The sequence below is a fragment of the Naumovozyma castellii genome, chromosome 8, assembly GCF_000237345.1.
Source record: "Naumovozyma castellii chromosome 8, complete genome".
NCBI lineage: Eukaryota > Fungi > Ascomycota > Saccharomycetes > Saccharomycetales > Saccharomycetaceae > Naumovozyma > Naumovozyma castellii.
Genome location: NC_016498.1, coordinates 39,602 through 59,430, shown reverse-complemented (window position 1 = coordinate 59,430; position 19,829 = coordinate 39,602). Strand labels below are relative to the sequence as shown.

At 37.0% G+C, this 19,829-nt stretch overlaps 9 protein-coding genes across 9 annotated transcripts; 4 read left to right on the top strand and 5 right to left on the bottom strand.

The window, feature by feature from the left end:
* Positions 1-922: 922 nt before the first annotated feature.
* JHD2 (histone demethylase) lies at positions 923-3,130 on the bottom strand (the record flags this gene model as incomplete). The annotated part of the gene is made up of 1 exon (XM_003677645.1): positions 923-3,130. The coding sequence occupies one exon, from the start codon at positions 3,128-3,130 to the stop codon at positions 923-925; it is 2,208 nt and encodes a 735-aa protein (XP_003677693.1).
* Positions 3,131-3,854: 724 nt separating this feature from the next.
* Positions 3,855-5,363, top strand: ATP2 (F1F0 ATP synthase subunit beta; the record flags this gene model as incomplete). Its single annotated transcript, XM_003677644.1, has 1 exon — positions 3,855-5,363. The coding sequence occupies one exon, from the start codon at positions 3,855-3,857 to the stop codon at positions 5,361-5,363; it is 1,509 nt and encodes a 502-aa protein (XP_003677692.1).
* A 277-nt stretch (positions 5,364-5,640) lies between these two features.
* On the top strand, positions 5,641-7,173 carry IBA57 (Iba57p; the record flags this gene model as incomplete). The annotated part of the gene is made up of 1 exon (XM_003677643.1): positions 5,641-7,173. One exon carries the CDS (start codon positions 5,641-5,643, stop codon positions 7,171-7,173), a length of 1,533 nt encoding a protein of 510 aa, XP_003677691.1.
* A 465-nt stretch (positions 7,174-7,638) lies between these two features.
* On the top strand, positions 7,639-8,316 carry RPS5 (40S ribosomal protein uS7; the record flags this gene model as incomplete). Its single annotated transcript, XM_003677642.1, has 1 exon — positions 7,639-8,316. One exon carries the CDS (start codon positions 7,639-7,641, stop codon positions 8,314-8,316), a length of 678 nt encoding a protein of 225 aa, XP_003677690.1.
* Positions 8,317-8,538: 222 nt separating this feature from the next.
* NCAS0H00280 (uncharacterized protein) lies at positions 8,539-9,873 on the bottom strand (the record flags this gene model as incomplete). Its single annotated transcript, XM_003677641.1, has 1 exon — positions 8,539-9,873. One exon carries the CDS (start codon positions 9,871-9,873, stop codon positions 8,539-8,541), a length of 1,335 nt encoding a protein of 444 aa, XP_003677689.1.
* Positions 9,874-11,110: 1,237 nt separating this feature from the next.
* Positions 11,111-13,831, top strand: LEU3 (leucine-responsive transcriptional regulator LEU3; the record flags this gene model as incomplete). The annotated part of the gene is made up of 1 exon (XM_003677640.1): positions 11,111-13,831. The coding sequence occupies one exon, from the start codon at positions 11,111-11,113 to the stop codon at positions 13,829-13,831; it is 2,721 nt and encodes a 906-aa protein (XP_003677688.1).
* A 152-nt stretch (positions 13,832-13,983) lies between these two features.
* On the bottom strand, positions 13,984-16,149 carry SST2 (GTPase-activating protein SST2; the record flags this gene model as incomplete). The annotated part of the gene is made up of 1 exon (XM_003677639.1): positions 13,984-16,149. One exon carries the CDS (start codon positions 16,147-16,149, stop codon positions 13,984-13,986), a length of 2,166 nt encoding a protein of 721 aa, XP_003677687.1.
* Positions 16,150-16,416: 267 nt separating this feature from the next.
* Positions 16,417-17,814, bottom strand: RIF2 (Rif2p; the record flags this gene model as incomplete). The annotated part of the gene is made up of 1 exon (XM_003677638.1): positions 16,417-17,814. One exon carries the CDS (start codon positions 17,812-17,814, stop codon positions 16,417-16,419), a length of 1,398 nt encoding a protein of 465 aa, XP_003677686.1.
* A 459-nt stretch (positions 17,815-18,273) lies between these two features.
* TIF3 (Tif3p) lies at positions 18,274-19,701 on the bottom strand (the record flags this gene model as incomplete). Its single annotated transcript, XM_003677637.1, has 1 exon — positions 18,274-19,701. One exon carries the CDS (start codon positions 19,699-19,701, stop codon positions 18,274-18,276), a length of 1,428 nt encoding a protein of 475 aa, XP_003677685.1.
* Positions 19,702-19,829: the final 128 nt, after the last annotated feature.

Here is a 19,829-nt window from a genome sequence, read left to right as displayed (position 1 = left end):
CTTGTTGCAACCAATTTCATCTTTAAAGGTTGAAATAACGTCAAGAACCTGCGCCCATGTAGTAAATCTTTTAGAAGGTTCCGTGTTGTAACTTGGAAATGGGACTATAAAAAGGCCCCCCATAATCATACCAGTTTGTGTAAAAAATCTTAGCAAAAGATTTTCTCAGATTCTTTTAAGTCCTTTTCTTTTAAAAAAACTTGACAGTCTAAAAACGTGAGGTTCAGTACAACGCAACAGTTATCCTTTCAATTAAAAGTATTGATTTTGCAAGGCTTAAAGTTTAATTAATGTAAGGATCAAGTTACCTCAGTCCTCCCCACAATATTTTTTCTAGATCAGTGCCCCTTTTGTACCTTATTGAGTGTAAAGTGATAGCTACCAATCCTTCCAAACTAGCGGAACTAGCGAATCAGCGACTTATAACGATGTTTACTATCAAAGTTTTAACAAATCGAAAATGAAGAAAAATCGATGGTGACTTCGCGGCTGATCGAGAATTCTCAAAACTCCGGATTATAAAATAAAAATGGCAATTGTATTAAAAATTATTTCGAGACGAACCCAAAGATTCAACAATGTTGTTTACTGAGTGAAAGTATTGATAATTCATCTGTTCCTTTTGTTACTAAATAATCTCACTTTTCAGTCACTTGGTTCCTCACGTGAAGGATGTAAACCCTCTTGTAGAGCATCTTTTCCGGCTTGATTGCCCAAAAAATAAAGCCCAAAACTTAACAGGTGCTAGATAGGTGGGTAAGTACTTGAGCGTTTAGGAAAGACAATAATTTTAAAAAAAACATTCTTATTTATTTTGTATATTTTGTTTCTCTATTTTTCACTCTTTCCTTGAATTTTGAATCCAGTATCTTCATTTAAAAATAAATAATAATACTATAAAATTAAAAAAATAGTAAAACACTCACTTCATAGCTGAATCTAAGTCTTTAAGGATTCTATCAAGATCTCTTATTACATATATTTCATCAATTTGTCTGTTTCCATCTTCTTCTTCACCTTCCGTCTTCCCCCATTGTAATTTATAGTCCTCCAGACACAATATTCGACGCGAATCCAATTCATTATCTGAGAGTTCGTTCCATTGCTTAATTGCCATTTTCCCTAATCTTCTCCTTTTACGATTGGGGGTTTTATCTTTTTCAAAACGTAAGACAAATGCAAAAGAACATATTGCTTTACAATGTGAACAGTATATATATTCTTCGTCTTCATTTTCATCCTCGTAACCATCTACCAGTTCATTTTCCATTTTGATTAAAGGTGTGAACCAATTTTCAGGAAGAGAAACTCTCAATTCTTTTAATAAAGATTTTTCTCTGAAAACTAATGATCTCAAGTAAGTTATGCAGCTCGTTATTAAGACGTGGGAGATATCTTGTTTATTCCCCCCCTTTTTATTCATATATTTAATAAGATTCAACAACAATTCATTTACATCGAAAGCACATTTTCTTTGGGTCAATTTATAATCATCTACCGCTTCGACACCAAATGGTAACCAAAATGGAGTGGTAAAATTTACTGCTTCATTTAGATTATAACCCGTATTAAACCCTGAATGGAAACATTTTGGGAAGGTAATAATGTACTCATTTGGATTTTGTATTGCCTTGTAACAATTAATAGATTTGGGCAAATCATAAGGAGACACTAAAGATACTAATTGATGAATTAAATCTTGTTGTTTTATAAATAAATCTGGTGTCATCGAGTGTAATAGCTTTTGAAATGGTTCACATGAACTTGCTGGGATACTATACCATATCTTGGAGGCACCTTCATGTTGATAATTAGCACTTAATGTATATTGATCTTCCATGTGCCAACAAAAAGTGGAAAATGTAGATCCTACATATATCCAAGGTATTGTCATTCCTGAGATGGTTTTATTGGAGAGAAGGGGTAAGAGTGATCCAAGGGCATTAGGTAAATTAACCAAATTCATTGGGTGGCTGACGTACTTGCTACTACCCTTTTCAAGGGCATGATTTGAAAGTGGGAATCCAGATATTTGTTCTGAATTATGAATATCAGCTCCATACATTATTAAGGATGACGGATTATTCGAAATGGAATTATCATTCACTTTCTCCCAAAATTCCTTTTCTAATTGATCTATGCTTTTGGAGGTGTCCTCTTCACATTCATTAATAAAGTTTTGTAAGATATATTGTTTGGATCCCATTTGGAATCCATAAAATCCATTACCAAGGATACAATTATTACAAATCCATCTATTTGTAGACGTTTTCTTTTTAAACATGGTGTATTTGGCCTTTTGAACACATGATTGATGGAAGAAACGTTTACAACATTCACATTTGAATATCGATGTGAGAAAATCAATAGCACCTTGCAGTATGATAGCCTGGCAATATGGACATTCCTCATAGTCGTCATCATCGTCTTCATCGTCCGTTGTGTCATCATTTAATAAAGAATGTGGATACTGTTCTTTATACAATAAATCATTTGAGAATACAGACTTGGGTGAATGAGGAACCATATTTAGTAATTTAGTATATTCTTCAAAATAATGGGATAAATAATTTTCAAATATTCCCTTTAAATCCTCAGTTGCCACATGGCCCTGGTATTTGTATGAATCTGTTAAATCTTTCCATAATATTTTCAATTTCAATAAGTCTTGTGAATCAGTGATAAGACGTGTTGAGTCATAAGAAACTAGTTGTTCCAATATCTTAATGAAAAGATCATAAAGGAAAATGGGAATAGTTGACGATTTTCTACCAATGGACAAGACATTAATCATAGGTTCTCTAATTCCTTTTGAACCATCGTGATTGTCATCAAACATCATAATGTTAAAATTTGTCAATTGAACAATGAATGATTGTCTGCATCTATTTAATAAATTCAATTGGTTTAATCTTTGTAACCTTACATTAAAGTTAAAGTTATCCTTATCAATAGCCAGAGGTGGATTAAAAGATTTAGGGGGGACTAATTTAATCATCCCAAACTGTGTCCCCGCCAAGAGCACATCCTGTTGAGACAGATAACTTAAAGGGTCTTGAAATTGTTCCTCTGTGGGGTACAACGTGGGGATTAAGGGCAAATCGGTCATCTTTCCAGCAGTATTTGTCATGTTATTTCCTCGGGTACTGTTTATAATGTATACTAGCTAGCCTATAGAAAAACTTTGCTTCCTATCAAGTGATGGAGTATGTTTATCCATACATGTAATCAGTCCTTCTTGTCTGAAAAAGGTCTGTCGGAGTTATTTGTTCGTTCGTTGATTGCGTCGCGTTGCTAATGACAGCAACCATATATAGTAAGAAATGACAAGAGGGAACTTATATAACTTGCTGACACCTAAGGAGTGTGGAAGAAAGCACTATTCCAGTTTATGTCCTTTAACAGTCGGGTACAATAAAGTACCTTTCGTAGACACATACAAATACTCGGCGCTGTACAAGCTGACACACTACCTCTAGACATACAAACGCTCGTTGGAAGCACAATCCACCACTGGTTCCTCCATCTAAGGACCAAACCACAGATTCCAGTACTCCAAATGCCAAATTATGGCTCTTCTTGTGAACTTCACGCTCCGTTACCCGCCCGCGCCAAATGAACCAATCAGACAGCGCGAGATTCTGCCAGGCGAATACCGGTTGTCCACCCCCCAAGGGACATCCAATAACCATCAGCTCTTATTTATACCTCGAGACTCTCAACCTTCCCTCCTACTCAATTCTTGTCAGTTCCACTTCTGATTCCACAATTCGTCATCTATCAAGACTGTCTGCCTGCCTGCTTTGCATAAAACAAGGAAACAGACAATCTAAAAGAAGTGCTAACATCAAATCATGGTAGTATCAAAACTGTACACGGCCGCAGCCACTTCTTCGAAAACTCTACTAAAGAGATCCATGGCAACTTCTGCCGCTGCTACCCCCGTAGCTGTCGGTAAGGTTAGAGCTGTCATTGGTGCCATTGTCGACGTCCAATTCGAACAATCAAACTTGCCCGCCATCTTGAACGCCCTAGTCATTAAGACTCCAACGGGTGGTGATTTGGTTCTGGAAGTTGCTCAACATTTGGGTGAAAACACCGTCAGAACTATCGCTATGGATGGTACCGAGGGTTTGGTTCGTGGTGAGAAGGTCACCGATACAGGTGCCCCTATCACTGTCCCCGTCGGTAGAGAAACTTTGGGAAGAATCATTAATGTCGTTGGGGAACCTATTGATGAAAGAGGTCCTATCAATGCCAAATTGAGAAACCCAATTCATGCTGACGCTCCAACTTTTGCTGAACAATCCACAGCCGCTGAAGTCCTGGAAACTGGTATTAAGGTTGTCGATTTATTGGCTCCTTATGCTAGAGGGGGGAAAATTGGTCTTTTCGGTGGTGCCGGTGTCGGTAAGACTGTGTTTATTCAAGAATTGATTAATAACATTGCTAAGGCTCATGGTGGGTTCTCCGTGTTCACTGGTGTCGGTGAAAGAACCAGAGAGGGGAACGATTTGTATCGTGAAATGAAGGAAACTGGTGTCATTAATTTGGAAGGTGAATCTAAAGTCGCATTGGTCTTTGGTCAAATGAATGAACCTCCAGGAGCAAGAGCAAGAGTCGCCTTAACTGGGTTGACTATTGCTGAATATTTTAGAGATGTGGAAGGTCAAGATGTCTTGTTATTTATTGATAACATTTTCAGATTTACTCAAGCTGGTTCTGAAGTTTCTGCCCTATTGGGTCGTATTCCATCCGCTGTCGGTTATCAACCGACTTTAGCCACTGATATGGGGTTGTTACAAGAAAGAATTACAACTACCAAGAAGGGATCCGTCACTTCAGTGCAAGCCGTTTACGTGCCAGCTGATGATTTAACAGATCCTGCTCCTGCAACAACTTTCTCACATTTGGACGCTACTACTGTCTTATCAAGAGGTATTTCAGAATTGGGTATTTACCCAGCTGTGGATCCATTAGATTCAAGATCAAGATTGCTAGATGCTGCAGTCGTCGGTCAAGAACATTATGATGTCGCTACAAGAGTACAAGAAACGTTACAAACATATAAATCTTTGCAAGATATTATTGCCATTTTGGGTATGGATGAATTGTCTGAACAAGATAAATTGACCGTCGAAAGAGCAAGAAAGATTCAAAGATTCTTATCTCAACCTTTCGCTGTCGCTGAAGTCTTCACAGGTATCCCAGGTAAGTTGGTTAGATTGAAGGAAACTGTCGCATCCTTTAAAGCTGTGCTTGATGGTAAATACGATGATTTGCCAGAACATGCTTTCTATATGGTTGGTGGTATTGAAGATGTCGTAGCCAAGGCTGAAAAGTTAGCTGCTGAAACCAGTTAATAGATAAACGAACCCCAACGAACTAAGAAAGAAACCAAATATATATGCTGTACAAAATTCTTATAACCTTTTTATATTCTGAATATTACATTTATTGTTACAATAACACAACCTCTAATGTATAACGCGCGGCTCCTGGAGTTAAAGGGTAGCGTCAAATAAAAATTGTAGATTTAACGATGATTAGTAATTCAATGAAGGAATGACAAGATAACACCAATCTAAAGAGAAACATTAATCTACATAAAAAAACAATCGGTTAGCACACTACCTACCGATGTTATTACCTAGCATATACCTGAGGAGACTCCCTCATATTGCGGTCGTACAAACATTGTTGAAGTCAACGCCGACCCAGTTGACAATTACCTCGCCCTACTCCACTGGCTCATCGAATGAAACTCAAAATGAACCATCACCGGTAGGGGTTTTTAAATATGCTCAGGTACCCAACAAATCATACATTCAAATAAGAGGACCCGATACACCAAAATTTTTGAATGGATTAGTTACATCTAAATTACTGCCTCATTTCATCAAGAAGAATTTAACTACCATTGAAACTGATAAAGGTAAAACAACTAGAGAAGACTCCAATATGGAAGTACCCGAATTTGATATGACCAAGGGAAATTGGGGGCTATACCAGGAGAACAGTTCTCATGGCCCTTACATTTCCAGATTTGCACAATACACTGCATTGTTGAATGGAAAAGGGAAACTTATAACTGATTGCATTTTATACCCATATCCTATACTAAGTAATGATGAAAACTCTATGAAGTATCCAAGTTATTTATTAGAACTAAATGCATCCATTAATGGACGTATTATGGACGCCCTAGAGAATCATAAGTTGACGAGTAAGATCAAGTTTGAAAACTTATCACCCAAGAGTGTCAAGACTTGGGATGTTTCCATTCAGTTCCAAAATATCCCTCAGAACGCTGAAAATCCATGGATTGACAATATAATAACTCCAACGACAATGATGAAGACACCAAATGATGCAATTGCATTTACACATAGTGTCATATCTACATTATTCAAGGGAAATGAAGAGTCAATTAAAGCTATGTATGTAGAAAGGAGAACTGATGACATATTACAATTAGATGGATCTGCACCACAGTTATTTAGAATTATTACATCACATACAGTAGAAGATATCTCCAAGCTTTTCAATACTGAGGCCTTCCCATTCCAATTTTCCATTGAAAAGGTCGGAATAAGTTCTTTCAGACACTTTCGAATGCAAAATGGGTTCATTGAATCCACTGACGATGTCAGCCCAGAGACTATGTTACCGTTAGAATTAAATTTCGACTACTTACCCAATACTGTAAGTGCTAATAAAGGTTGTTATGTAGGCCAAGAATTAACTGCAAGAACTTTTTCTACAGGGATTCTTAGAAAGAGATTAATTCCTGTTAAATTGACAAATGTCGAGGCTCTCAAGAAATTACCAGTTACTGAGAATGGAACAGGGTACATTGAAGTGCAAATGAAGGGAGGAAGTGAGAGCGCTGGGTCAGAAGATAAGACAATGGCTCCAAACCCATTTGGGACGACTCCAAATACGAAGAAACCCAGAAGAAGGAGGCCAGCAGGGTCTTTAATTGCGCATGAAGGTGAGGATGGTGTAGTAATGATGAGAACAGAACATTTCGCATCGATATTTAATCCAGATGGGAAAGATGTGGGTCAGTTCTACATTCCTATCGAAAGAGATGGCGTGGAAGAGGAACTAGTGGGTGTTATTCCACAAAGACCATATTGGTTGACTCAATGGAAAAAGGACAATCTATAAAAACCGAACTTTTAAGCACCAACCACCTTATAAACTACGTTATTTAACCTGTATATAAAAAGAATAATCCATTTTTTCAAACAAACTGATTTATTCGGCCGAAACTTTGTTGTGACTGTTCCATAATACTACACCCATACATCTTTAAAACCCAGTCATTGTCCGATAATCTCTATACTTTTTTTAAAATTATTTTTGGATCGAAACTTTCCGCCTAGCGAAAATTCCAACTCCATCTCCCTCTAACCAAAATGTCGATTCCGCCTACAGTTTCCGCCTAGAGCTGGGATCGCGGAATCTCGCTTCCTTCACCAAGAAGCTTCCTTTAGGCTCCGTCCAGGATGTCATGGTAGCCATAGTAGTAAGATTTGATCGTTATAACAAATATGTAAAGATTTCAACGCGTGTGTGACTACATCTATTAGTTAAATCATAGATAATAAAGACAACAGTACACGACCCAACATGTCCGACGTTGAAGCTCCAGTTGAAGTTCAAGAAGATTTCGAAGTTGTTGAAGAATTCACCCCAGTTGTTTTGGCTACTGCCATTCCAGAAGAAGTTCAAAGGGCTCAATCTGAAATTAAATTGTTCAACAAGTGGTCTTTTGAAGATGTTGAAGTTAAGGATGCTTCCTTAGTCGACTACATCCAAATTAGACAACCAATCTTTGTCTCTCACACTGCTGGCCGTTACGCCAACAAGAGATTCAGAAAGGCTCAATGTCCAATTGTTGAAAGATTGACCAACTCCTTGATGATGAACGGTAGAAACAACGGTAAGAAGTTGAAGGCTCTAAGAATTGTCAAGCACACTTTGGACATCATTAACGTCTTGACTGACGCTAACCCAATCCAAGTTGTTGTCGATGCTATCACCAACACCGGTCCAAGAGAAGATACCACTAGAGTTGGTGGTGGTGGTGCTGCCAGAAGACAAGCCGTCGATGTTGCTCCATTAAGAAGAGTTAACCAAGCTATTGCTTTGTTGACCATTGGTGCCAGAGAAGCTGCCTTCAGAAACATCAAGACCATTGCTGAAACTTTGGCCGAAGAATTGATTAACGCTGCCAAGGGTTCTTCCACTTCTTATGCTATTAAGAAGAAGGATGAATTGGAACGTGTTGCCAAGTCTAACCGTTAAGATGTTAATACAACGAATAATTTTAATTACTTTAACTTCTTTTGCAATCTGTACACTTTATTTTGTTTAGTTTCTATAACTTAATACAACATTTATTCTAACGTTCCCTGAGTTCAAAAAACATATCTTTATACCCAATTTAATGAAAAAAATGGACATGAGTATTTGCAATTGTATTTATCTTACTCTATAAAAGTTTATATAAGGCTTAATCAATCAAGATTAATTGTTGATTTGGTTTAAGATCTTCTTATCCAATGATAAGAAAGAGCACGCAAGGATGGAATCGGCAGTGATAACAAGACAACCACTAATGACATAACATACCCATAAATAATTCCTCTTGGCCAAGATACCTGTAAAAATGGGTCCAACGCAACGTGATATTGTCTTCCCAATGTTAACAATCCCCATTACTTTAGTTAAATCCTTGGGTTTAATTATATTCGTCAATAAGATTTGTCTTGGTGTGACATCCATGGCAGCGGTAAAGAAATGAAGATTTAACAGTAGGATTGATGTAGAAAGATGGCCCTCCACAAATGGGATCAAAATCTCGAAGATTGCTGAGGGAACTTGTACTAATAAAGTGGCTCTCACGGGGCCAAACTTTCTGGCAATGATGGAAGATGGGATACTAGATGACGCCATAACGAACTGAGCGGCAAAGAAAAGTGCCCCTAGAGCGAAGGCAGTCATTGCATATGTATTTTTATAATAATAAACCATCCAACTACTTGTCATGAAACCTGCACCCAATGAATCAGTCATAAAAATAACCAATAGTTTCACCAAGATAGATACTGTTTCCCTTGATAATTTATTCGATCTTTGATCCGGATGACTAGCTTGTTCCATTAATGGAACCATTTCATCATTAACAATGGCTTCTGGCAGTGTTTCATCTGGTATATGATCATGATAATGAGCGTCCAATTCTGTCTTTTCAGATAAGGAAAGCATGACGATGACTTTGCCAAATGCAACGAATGCATATAATAGAAAAACCAATTTATATGCTTGTAAATCTGTAGTGGCCCATTGCCATCTTTTGATAAGGTCTATAAAGGCCCCACAGAGTAGGGCACCAAATGCACTTCCTACTGCTCCAACAAGTTGATGCATGGCAAATATTTCAGGCCTCTTATTCATTGGTGATAAATGTGCAATCATGGATTCTTCAATGGATCTAAAGGGTCCGACCTCATCACTTGAGGGAGAAATGACTCCCATGATAGCGAATAACAATAGTATATGGAAATTTTCTGAATAACTAAACACTAGACCACTCAAAAGCATCATAATGGACCCATAGACTAGCACCCTTCTTCTACCCCAAGAGTCAGCGTACCACGTTAGGACGTAAGAGCAGAGGACGTCCCCGACCAATGTTAATGACATGAATAGACCAATTTTATCCTCTTTCAAGTGTATGTCTCTTAGGAATAGGGTGAGAACTTGGTTGGAGAGACCGAACGACAGCAACCTTAAGAAAACAGAGAGCCATAGTAATTTAATATCTTTGGAAGCAGCCTTCACTTCCTGTACTAGTTTCATCGTTAGCCAATTGATACAGTTTTATTTCGGGGAAGTAATGGTTTTACCATTGCCATCTGATCATTGATGATCAGCATCAGTGAAAAATTCTAGGACGCGTCCTCTCGTTACTAGGCAACGACAAAATGTCGGATAATATAAAACGTTATTATACAAATATTTATCGTGTCACCATGATAATAAAAGGGTGCCGGAGACCTGGACAAGAGAGTACTTGCCATCAACTTATGTGACAAAATTAATGTAAACATCTTTCATTGCGTATGAACTAAACTATAAAAGCTTCTACATCATAGATGAAGACCTGTTCTAGGGATAAGATTCTAATGGATGATGGACTAGGTGAGGCACAGAGAAGTCCCAAAGAGAATCTAAGCTACTCATTTTCATTGATGAAGAGAATTATTCATATTTTTGAAAAGGTTATGAGAAAGAAGCTCAGCGAATGTGATATAATTGTCTCTGAAGAACGACAGAATCATGGACCTCATTAATTTGATGTTAATGTTTATAATAGGATGATCTGTTTCAGAATTGATGGAGCCTTGTTTCTGTCGAATCTGACTCTTCTATGATGTGCTAGTCTTCTTCCTGATATTTTCAAATACAGGAATATCACTCTCGTCTGGCTCTTTCATTATCAGCATATCTCAAACCTTGAATAAAATTCCTCTCTTTCTTCATTATTAGATCCAACATTGCTGTTAGATGTCCTGCTAATTTCCCTCAGAAACTTCACGATGTTTCTGAAGAACAAACTTTTAAAATTGAATCTGGGTTAGTCCGCCCTAATTTAGCAACTAGCTCGACAATATCACTTATTCATTGACATCCTTTCGAGAGACAACAGTGGCTCTTCCCTCTATCAGCCAAACACCCAAACAATAAACAGCGGTCTCGCGGGCCGGGACCGGCAGGGACTAAACAGCAGCAGTGGAGCTGAACAGGCCCCCGAATGACTGCCACCGCAACGAGTCATCCATGCGTAGAACAGTCTACCCTCGATATATATACCAGCCTCATCCAACACACGAAATCAAAGCAAAGACAGGATAGTAGATTTCTTCTCAATCTTTCATTATAAATCCTGATGTCTACACTGAGAGAAACTTTAGGCTAGTTTGAGCAATGCGGAAAAAACATGAAAAAAAAATATGAGCTTATTGACGATGAGTGAAGAGTGACAGATACTAGGATAGCAAAAGGCAGCAGCTATTAGAAAAGTGCACTGCGGTACATGAGTGACAATACTACTACCTCAGCACATCAAAGGACCCCGTCAGAGGCACCTCTTTCCGGAACTGCCTCTCCGGCTAACTCGACGGATCAACATCAACAAGATACAAATCATAAGAGGAAAAGAAAATTCGCCTGTGTTGAATGTAGACAGCAGAAATCCAAATGTGATGCCTACGAGAAAGCCCCGGATCCTTGCACGAAATGTCAGAAGAAAGGAGTCCCCTGTGTTTTGAAGAAGGATTTTAGAAGAACTTACAAGAGAGCTAGAAATGAACTCATTGAGAAAAGATTCAAAGAATTAACTAATTCTCTGACCAATTTAAGCTCTGATGAAATTTTGAAGAAGATTGAGCAAGAACAAAATGCACTTTTGGATAATAGAAATTTCACAAAGGAAAAAGTTAAACAATTGAAGAAATCAAATTCGATCCCATCAATATCTTCAAATCCTTCTAAATTGTCCCCCCCATCAAGCGCCATGGGAAGTACCACTAACAATATACCAATTCCATCTTTAATTAACATGGTTGGTACTCTAAAATTTGATAGAATGACTGAGGAACAATTGAAATGTACTCCGAAGAGTCTGGGTGACATTTACATGTCCAGTAGTGATATTGCGGAATTGTTTCAAGAATATGCAACCAAATATCATCAATTCTTACCAGTCGTTGATCTCTCAAAGGGTGCAGAAAGAATATACACATTATCACCCTGTTTATTTTGGGTTATTTTATTAATTGGTTTGAGAAGAAAATTTGGTGCCATAGATTTAATGACAAGATTATCCAGTCTGGTAAAATCTACTCTGGCGGAAATTACCATATCACCTATTATTCGTTATAATCCATCAGATACAGATGAGCCAGTATTGAACGTGGCATCCGTGTATTCAGTACAATCTTTCCTTCTATATACATTTTGGCCGCCATTAACATCCTCATTAAGTGCAGATACATCTTGGAATACTATCGGGACGGCCATGTTTCAAGCCATACGGGTTGGCTTAAATTGTGCTGAATTTTCTGATGAATATGCGACGGTAAATTACGAACTTATATCAGAAAAGGTAAGAACCTGGATTTCGTGTAACGTCGTTTCACAAATTATCGCCTCATCATTTGGATTCCCAGCATACGTATCATTCGACCACACAGTAATGTCCTCCATAAAGGATGGTCCCTTGATCATAGACACTAACGGTGCTACAACACCTTTACCAAACATTTCTGTTGAACTGAAACAAATGGTTCAAATTTCACATTTTGAAAATCAAGTGATAAATACAATGAATTTGAACCCGGCTACAAAATTGGGCATTGTAAGCCCACAGGAGAAACAGCCTTTATTGCAAGTTCTCACACAACAACTGAACCAATTAGAATTATCACTAAAAGAAAATAACATTGATGATATTAGAAAATTTCTATTACTGGTAGCCAAAGTTCACTTACTCACGTATTACTTCACCAATTCCACTTCTACACATAAGATAAATGATCAAGATATTAAATCATTATCCATGCCCGAAATCGAATCAAATTTTGAAACTAAACGTGGATTAGTGAAAGTTTATAACGCGGCCATTAATTTATTAACTCATGCAAATGAAATGTGGCAATCAAATCCTGCAATAATTAAATATTTTCCCGGGGTGTTCGTATTGAATATATGGCAATCCGCTTGTATCATTAGTAAGTTGGTTCATTCATCATTAGCCTCAGTATTGGATATCACAAGAGGGAAAAATGCGTATCAAAATGCTGTATCGTTGACGTTTAATGCATCAGTATTGAAATATGATATGGCTTACAGATCATCAGGAATTATGAGAAGCATATGGGGGCTGTTTGCAAACATGCATGATGAGTGGAAAAAGGAGAGGAAGGACGATATTTCAAATGATATTTTCACAAATGATTTTAATTTAGGTATAACTGTTAAATCCAGAATGGCTGTGAGCGTTTTTTTTGATTGTCTTTATATCTTAAAGGAGAAATGTGGGATGGCAAAGTTGAAGCGTGAAATGCGTAGATTACAGAATTACCACGATGAAGAAGAAGAGGACGAGGACTATGAAGACGATGATGGATTCGAAGCTGGTAAAAATGCACATCACAAGAAGAGAATATCAAAGGAACTAGGAACCGTGAAACATCCTGAAAAGAGAGCCAAAAGAATTATTGAAACTATTCCATTAGATCCTCACCCCATTAATGCTGGTGGTGTCCACAGTAGTAGTGCTTCAAGCACACCAAGTAATAATTTGAATGAAATATTCTCACATAAGGGATCAATTGATAAAATATCGCCGAGGTATAATTTACATTCAAGTAGTTCAACTCATGCAGTAAATGGAACAAATATCAAGAATAATAATAACAGCGATCAAAATGAAACACCTTCAATAACAGATGATATAAATTCACCTTCATCAACATCAATTCCATCCATCTTTAGTATTCAACAAGGCAATCACGAACAAATAGTGAAGCATATTCCATCGCTTAATAATGTAAACCATCAAGAACCATCTCCAGCAGTTAACACCCATAACGTTAATCAAGCAAATTCTGTTTTGACTCCAGAACATAATACCATATCTACAAATGAATCTCCAAGCGCGCTAATGACCAATTTTGATAACTGGGAATCCGAAATGGTTTGGAAAGATGTTGACATATTGATGAATGAATTTGCATTTAATCCAACTGTATAATGTTGGTACACTTATTTCCTTTAAGTCCCTAAAAATTGTAACTTTAATAAAAAAAATATTAGTCTATAAAATAACTACAAAGAATATTTATCTAAACAACTTCTAATCGGAATTGATTCTCATTACTACGTGAACCCTACTCTCCGAAATGTCTAATTTTTTGAACTATAGTTTTTATCTTGTATCTCAACTAACGAAGTAGCCTCTTTATAAACATCAGACACCATGAATTTTTGCAAGGAATCAATCTTCATCAAACGGTACATCTCCTTACCAACATTTTCAAATAATGGATATAATTTTCTAAGAACGGTCAAGGTAACTGAAAGTGGATCTTCATCTTCAGATGTGTAAAGCACATTGTCCGATAAGGAATCCAACGGAACATAATCCTTGTTTAATGGTGTCAATGATAAAGGAGCAGGTGTGAACTCTCTAGCTGACATCTTGGGTGATTTTAAAATAATTGTGTTCCCACCTCCCATTGCTGTAGCTGGTTTAGAAACCAATATAGTTGAGTTCGTTGGCAAGCGCGTTGGTAAATGATTTACAGCTTTCGGCTTAGAATGAAATGGGGAATCAAAGTTGATTGGAAAACTTTTCGATAGTGGTGACTGAGGATGTAGCATAATTTTTGTTATCGATTCTCGAAGGTCATGATCAATATTTATTTGATATGGAGAATTCACCATGACATATGAGGAATAAATGTGATAAGCAACTTCTAAACATTCATTTGCCTGCTTCATGAGGGCGCAATCAATGGTTGCTAGAATATTATTTTCAAACGCTTTACTCTTGGTATGCTTCCCTTCTCTAGTCTTTTTTGAATCCAATAACTTCTTTAGCAATGTCATCTTCTTTAGAAATTTCTTAATTTCAATAAATACATCTAAGTTTTCAGCACATAGATCTTTTTCAAGGTGTCTTCTAAACAAGTATCTCATACCTGGGTCTTTTAAGATCTCGTTCAAATTGTTAGATGGATATGCGCCAGAGCAAGGAATAATGTCGATTGAATGCGAATCATCATCGTGTTGCAGTATCTCCTTTTCATCACCTACTATCAAATTTCCTGTTAGTGTAAAATCAATATCAATATGATGCTGCGTAGGACTACTGATTTTAAGATTGGAAAAGTTATTTATCGATTGCTTGATACCATTCTCTGTATTCCATTGAATAATATCCCAGCCTAGTTTGCTTAAAGTAAAATATGAGGACCTACTAATATGAAATTTTCGTTTCGAATTTTTGGATGGGGATAGCAAAATAGGAACAATTAACCCCACCTTCAAAATAAGAGCAGCCACCGATACAGCCTCTTTAGGATACATAATATCTGTACAATCCATTAACCACTGCCACAGAGATTTTGATGTGAAACTATAATCAATTGCTGTCTTGTGTTTCCCAAATATTTTTGATTTAAATAATCGCACTCCACTATCGGACACATAATATTGGATATGTGAATCTGAATCAGGATTGGTAAAAAAACGATGCGCAAACGGTGATACTCTATCTTCTTTCTGTAGTTCCTTTTCGGGTATTTGCGATAACCACGAGTTATCGATGTTTTCATGCAGGTTTTGATTTGCAATGTCTGAAATAAATCCATTCGCACCAGAGTATTCCAAATTCTCAAATGTAAACGAATCATTATCATATTCCAAGAGCGTTCCGAGGGACGGTACCTTATCAGCAGGCTTTGTTGGAGACCAAACATTAGGATATGGTCCCATCATTCGTATAAATAAAATATGAATTAGGTAATCACTGTGAATAATTGAATCTGTGACAGAGCTTCTTTCGAAAGTAAAAAAATCTAATGAATTGAATGAAGACAGCACAATATCCGGAATTTTTTTCAACCCAATATCTTTCACATACTTTTGTAAAATGGCCACACCCTTTGGTGTTGGCTGTAAAAGAACTTTTTCTTTTGGTTCACTCCGGGTCCTATCCGCCGGAGTATGAAGCAATTTTGCTGACATGAATAGTTCCAATAAATGTCGGGCCAAGGCAGGCTTGATAGCATACGACATGCTCATACAAGTTGCACTCATGTTAACGCTAAGTTCAAGTTTTCCCATTTTTTCAATAGCTGTTTTAACTGTAAAAGTAAAGGGATAGTTCTTATTAAATGCATTAAGAATAGATTTGGATTCTGCACTTTCCTCTTTCAAATCAAGGCAGATCAACAGCAAAGAATACACGGTCTTTAGATCATTAGTAAATAAAAGCCCATTGGGAGTTCGACTAAAGCTCTTGGAAGCCAATTCATGAAGGGTAGTTAAAACATCTTTATCCGTCATTTTGTTTTGCTGTTGACTGGCTGTATCTTGTTTACTTTGTACACAGGACCCTGATACCGCTACAGTGCATAATCATCTTTTGCAGCTTCTTCTTATATTTATTATTCGGCGATTGATCTGTTTCCCAATTTATCCAAAATGGGAAATGATTAGGAACTTGTTTCATCTTCTCCTGTTTTGAACCTGAAACAAGATTAGGCTCGATTTGGGAATTTGCGCGCCGCGAAAAAAAATTGACCTATAAAAGTATAATGACAGAAAAATTTGTCATCTTATGCAAAACTTTCGTTTATTTTTCCATACCATCTCAAAACTGGCATCAATTACGTTAAGGTAATCTTCAAATTTTGTTGAATCATTAAGTTGCTTTTCTATAAGTGCTGCTACTGTAGTCTGAGGACGGCCTGTATAATATGACATCATTATTAATCTTGAAATTGTAGAATGTTCTTTCTCAAAGGCATCTCTTACATACTCATTCCATAAATTGACCAGTATATTAAAATTTAGTGTATTTGCTGTTTTAATGAAGAGAGATTTTTTAATATCCTCCTTATAGGTATCTGCTTTGCAACTAAGTTGAATGATTTTGTCGCTAAGTTTACTTCTTAAAGTGCCATCGAAAAGATCAAGTACACTAACCTTATGGGTAATGCTAAACATGGAACATGATACCGGTTCATAGATGCTGTCATGGTCTGAATTAGTCAATATGTGGTATACTTGCAATAAAGAACTTTGTATGTTTTTTGATGTCATATTTTCTAAACCAAATAGTACCAAGTTCCAACTTAGATTTAAATCAGGGTTTAAACTTCTGACTGCTTCCATTCTTTTTTTAAGAATCTCAAATAATACAGAGGGGTCTTTGGGATATGGCGCTTCAAGTGGTTCAATGCAGGCAGAATTAAGTATATTATTTATAGACGCACATTGGAGGTTGAATTGCCTGACAATATGGCTAAGATCGTCCCAATCGACCAGAACAAGCGTAATGAAGATTATATTTTTTGGAGATGCAGATCTAAACTTGTCTTCTAGTTCTGATAAAAGATGATGATAATTGTTTTCATTATCAACAAGAAGGTAACTTGCATAAATGGATTTATTGGAATAGTGAGTTTTAAAAACGTTGTCAAGGCTGCTCAATTCTGAATCTCGTCTCGATTGAGTATATGCTCCCTGTCTCTTCCAATAACAATGAAACCCGGATAGTAATCTGCTTCTAAACTCCTCTTGTAGTGAAATAGAATGAACGTGACAATGGCTATGTTCCTCCAGGTACTTTGGGATGTAAATTGTTTGTAGTTTCTTTCCGAAAAAGATACAATTTTTATTTGGAGTAAGTGCATCTGTTTCACTTGAGATATAAGCTGGCAAAATGGGAAGTGTTTTTAATGGTTGCTCAGACAGTGCCATAATTTTATTAGAATTCTCAGTATCCTTGGGAGCTTGTTCAAAAGATAATTTAGGATTAGTTAATGGCATTAGTTTGATATTTTTTAACAATGGTGAGTACTGCCTTTTTTCTTTTTCTCTTAATTCGTTTATGATTTTATTGGAGGTTATACCTTTCGAGGACTTGCGAATGGGTCTGAATTCCGCATCAACTTCTATATTTCGTTTCTTACTGGGGTTATCTGGGTATGTTAATGGACGTGGCATTGAGTAGCATGTGACACTCTGATTAGCATGAACCCTTAAGGAAATTTCATATTATGTATGTTTGTTATTTTGATCTAATTTATCAAATGAAAGAATACGCGTTAGTGTTTTAGCGCCCGGTGAAAACAGTAAACAATATTCCTATACTTAGTTTCTATTAAAGTGGGGATGAATAAGTTTGTCCCTGCTATTGATAATATATCTGAACTTGAAGCTGAATATATATATATAGGCAAATATATATATGTAAATATTTGGGTAAGAATAAACAGATACTTAAAGTTACTCTACAAACGTTATTTTATTTTACAAAGTAGGTACGAAGATGGTGGATGCACAAGCTTTTAAAATCTATCATTAATGTTATTACTATTTTTTATTTTATTTTCATAGGAAATCCTTTATGCTTGCGTTAAGAATTGAGTTTTTAAGAAGAAATAATTAAAAGATTGAAATTTCTTATTTCTTACCAACAACTTCCCATTCGCTATCATCAGCGACATTTAGATTGGCAGTTTCTTTGGCCAATTGGTTAACATCTGAAGTGTTGTTCTTTTCTTCCTTGACTGGTTCTTGTTCTTCTTCCTCTTCTTCATCATCATCCTCTGTACGTAAAACATCAAAGGCAGATTTTTGCACCTTTGGAGCTTCAGTGGTAGCTTCAGCAGTCTTTTCTGTCCTGTTAAATCTGGAAGTGGTTGTCTTTTGGGTATTAGAAGTAGTTTTCTTTCCAAAGTTAGATCCTCTGGCAGCACCCCAGTCTAGTTCAGGTTCATCATTGTTACGTGGTTTTCTTTGAGACTGTTGAGCTTTGAAATTAGAACCCCTAGCACCATCCCAGTCTAAGTTGGCTTCTTCTCTTGGTGGTCTGGAAGAACTGGCTTTGAAATTGGAACCTCTAACGGCATCCCAGTCTAAGTTTGGTTCTTCTCTTGGTGGCCTTGAAGCTTGGAAATTAGAGCCTCTAACAGCATCCCAATCCAAATTTGGTTCTTCTCTTGGTGGTCTTGAAGCTTGGAAATTAGAACCTCTAGCGGCACCCCATTCTAAATCAGGACCATCATCTCTTCTTGGTCTTGAGGCTTGGAAGTTAGCACCTCTAGCGGCACCCCATTCTAATTCTGGACCATTTCTATCAGCAGAAGCTTCATAATTGGAACCTCTTGCGGCACCCCAGTCAAAGTCACCACCACCGGATCTGTAACCATCTCTTCTTGGAGCTGCTACGGAAACATAAACAGTACGTTCGTTTAATTTGGTACCATTGAAAGTTAAAGCCTTTACTAAATCAGATCTTTCTTTCAAAGTGACGAAAGCTAAACCCTTTAAACGAGATGGATCCTTCATACTGACAGGTAAATCGATATCTTCAACAGCCTCTTGATTGTTCAACCCATCTTGAACCCAAGCCTTAACACCTTCAGGGGAGATATCCCAAGGGATGTTGTTAATAATGGCTCTGAAAGGTGGATGTTCAGGAACTGGGTATTCTTCACGTTCTTGGAAATCTCTTCTCCCACCGCTACTAGATCCAGCCAAAGCAGGATCCAATCTGGATCCACCTCTACCGGATTGGTTTCTGGCGGCAGCTGCAATCTCTTCTAGAGGGACAGTGTTAGCAGGGACGTTTTCAATGGGGATGGAAATCTTGTTTAAATCGACATCTTCTTCAGCCCATGATTTGGAACCGAAAGTATCATCGTTTAAAAATGTGTTCAAGTCTAACTTGACAGTGTTCTTCTTTGGAGGAGCCATGATTGTGTATAGCTTGTGTTGGTTGCTGGCGAATCTTTGTAGATAGTAGTTACAATCTGTTGAATGGAACAACCTTATTACGTACGGTTTCTCAATGAATGATTGAGAAGCGTCGCTTGGAAAATTTTTCATTCAGATTGGCCGGGTAATCTTTAGCATATGTTCATGTCATAAGTAGGTGATTAAAGATAACTATCTTCTTATAATGTGTAGTTTTCTATTGGCTATTTCACTTGAAGGAAAAATATGTTAGTAATAAA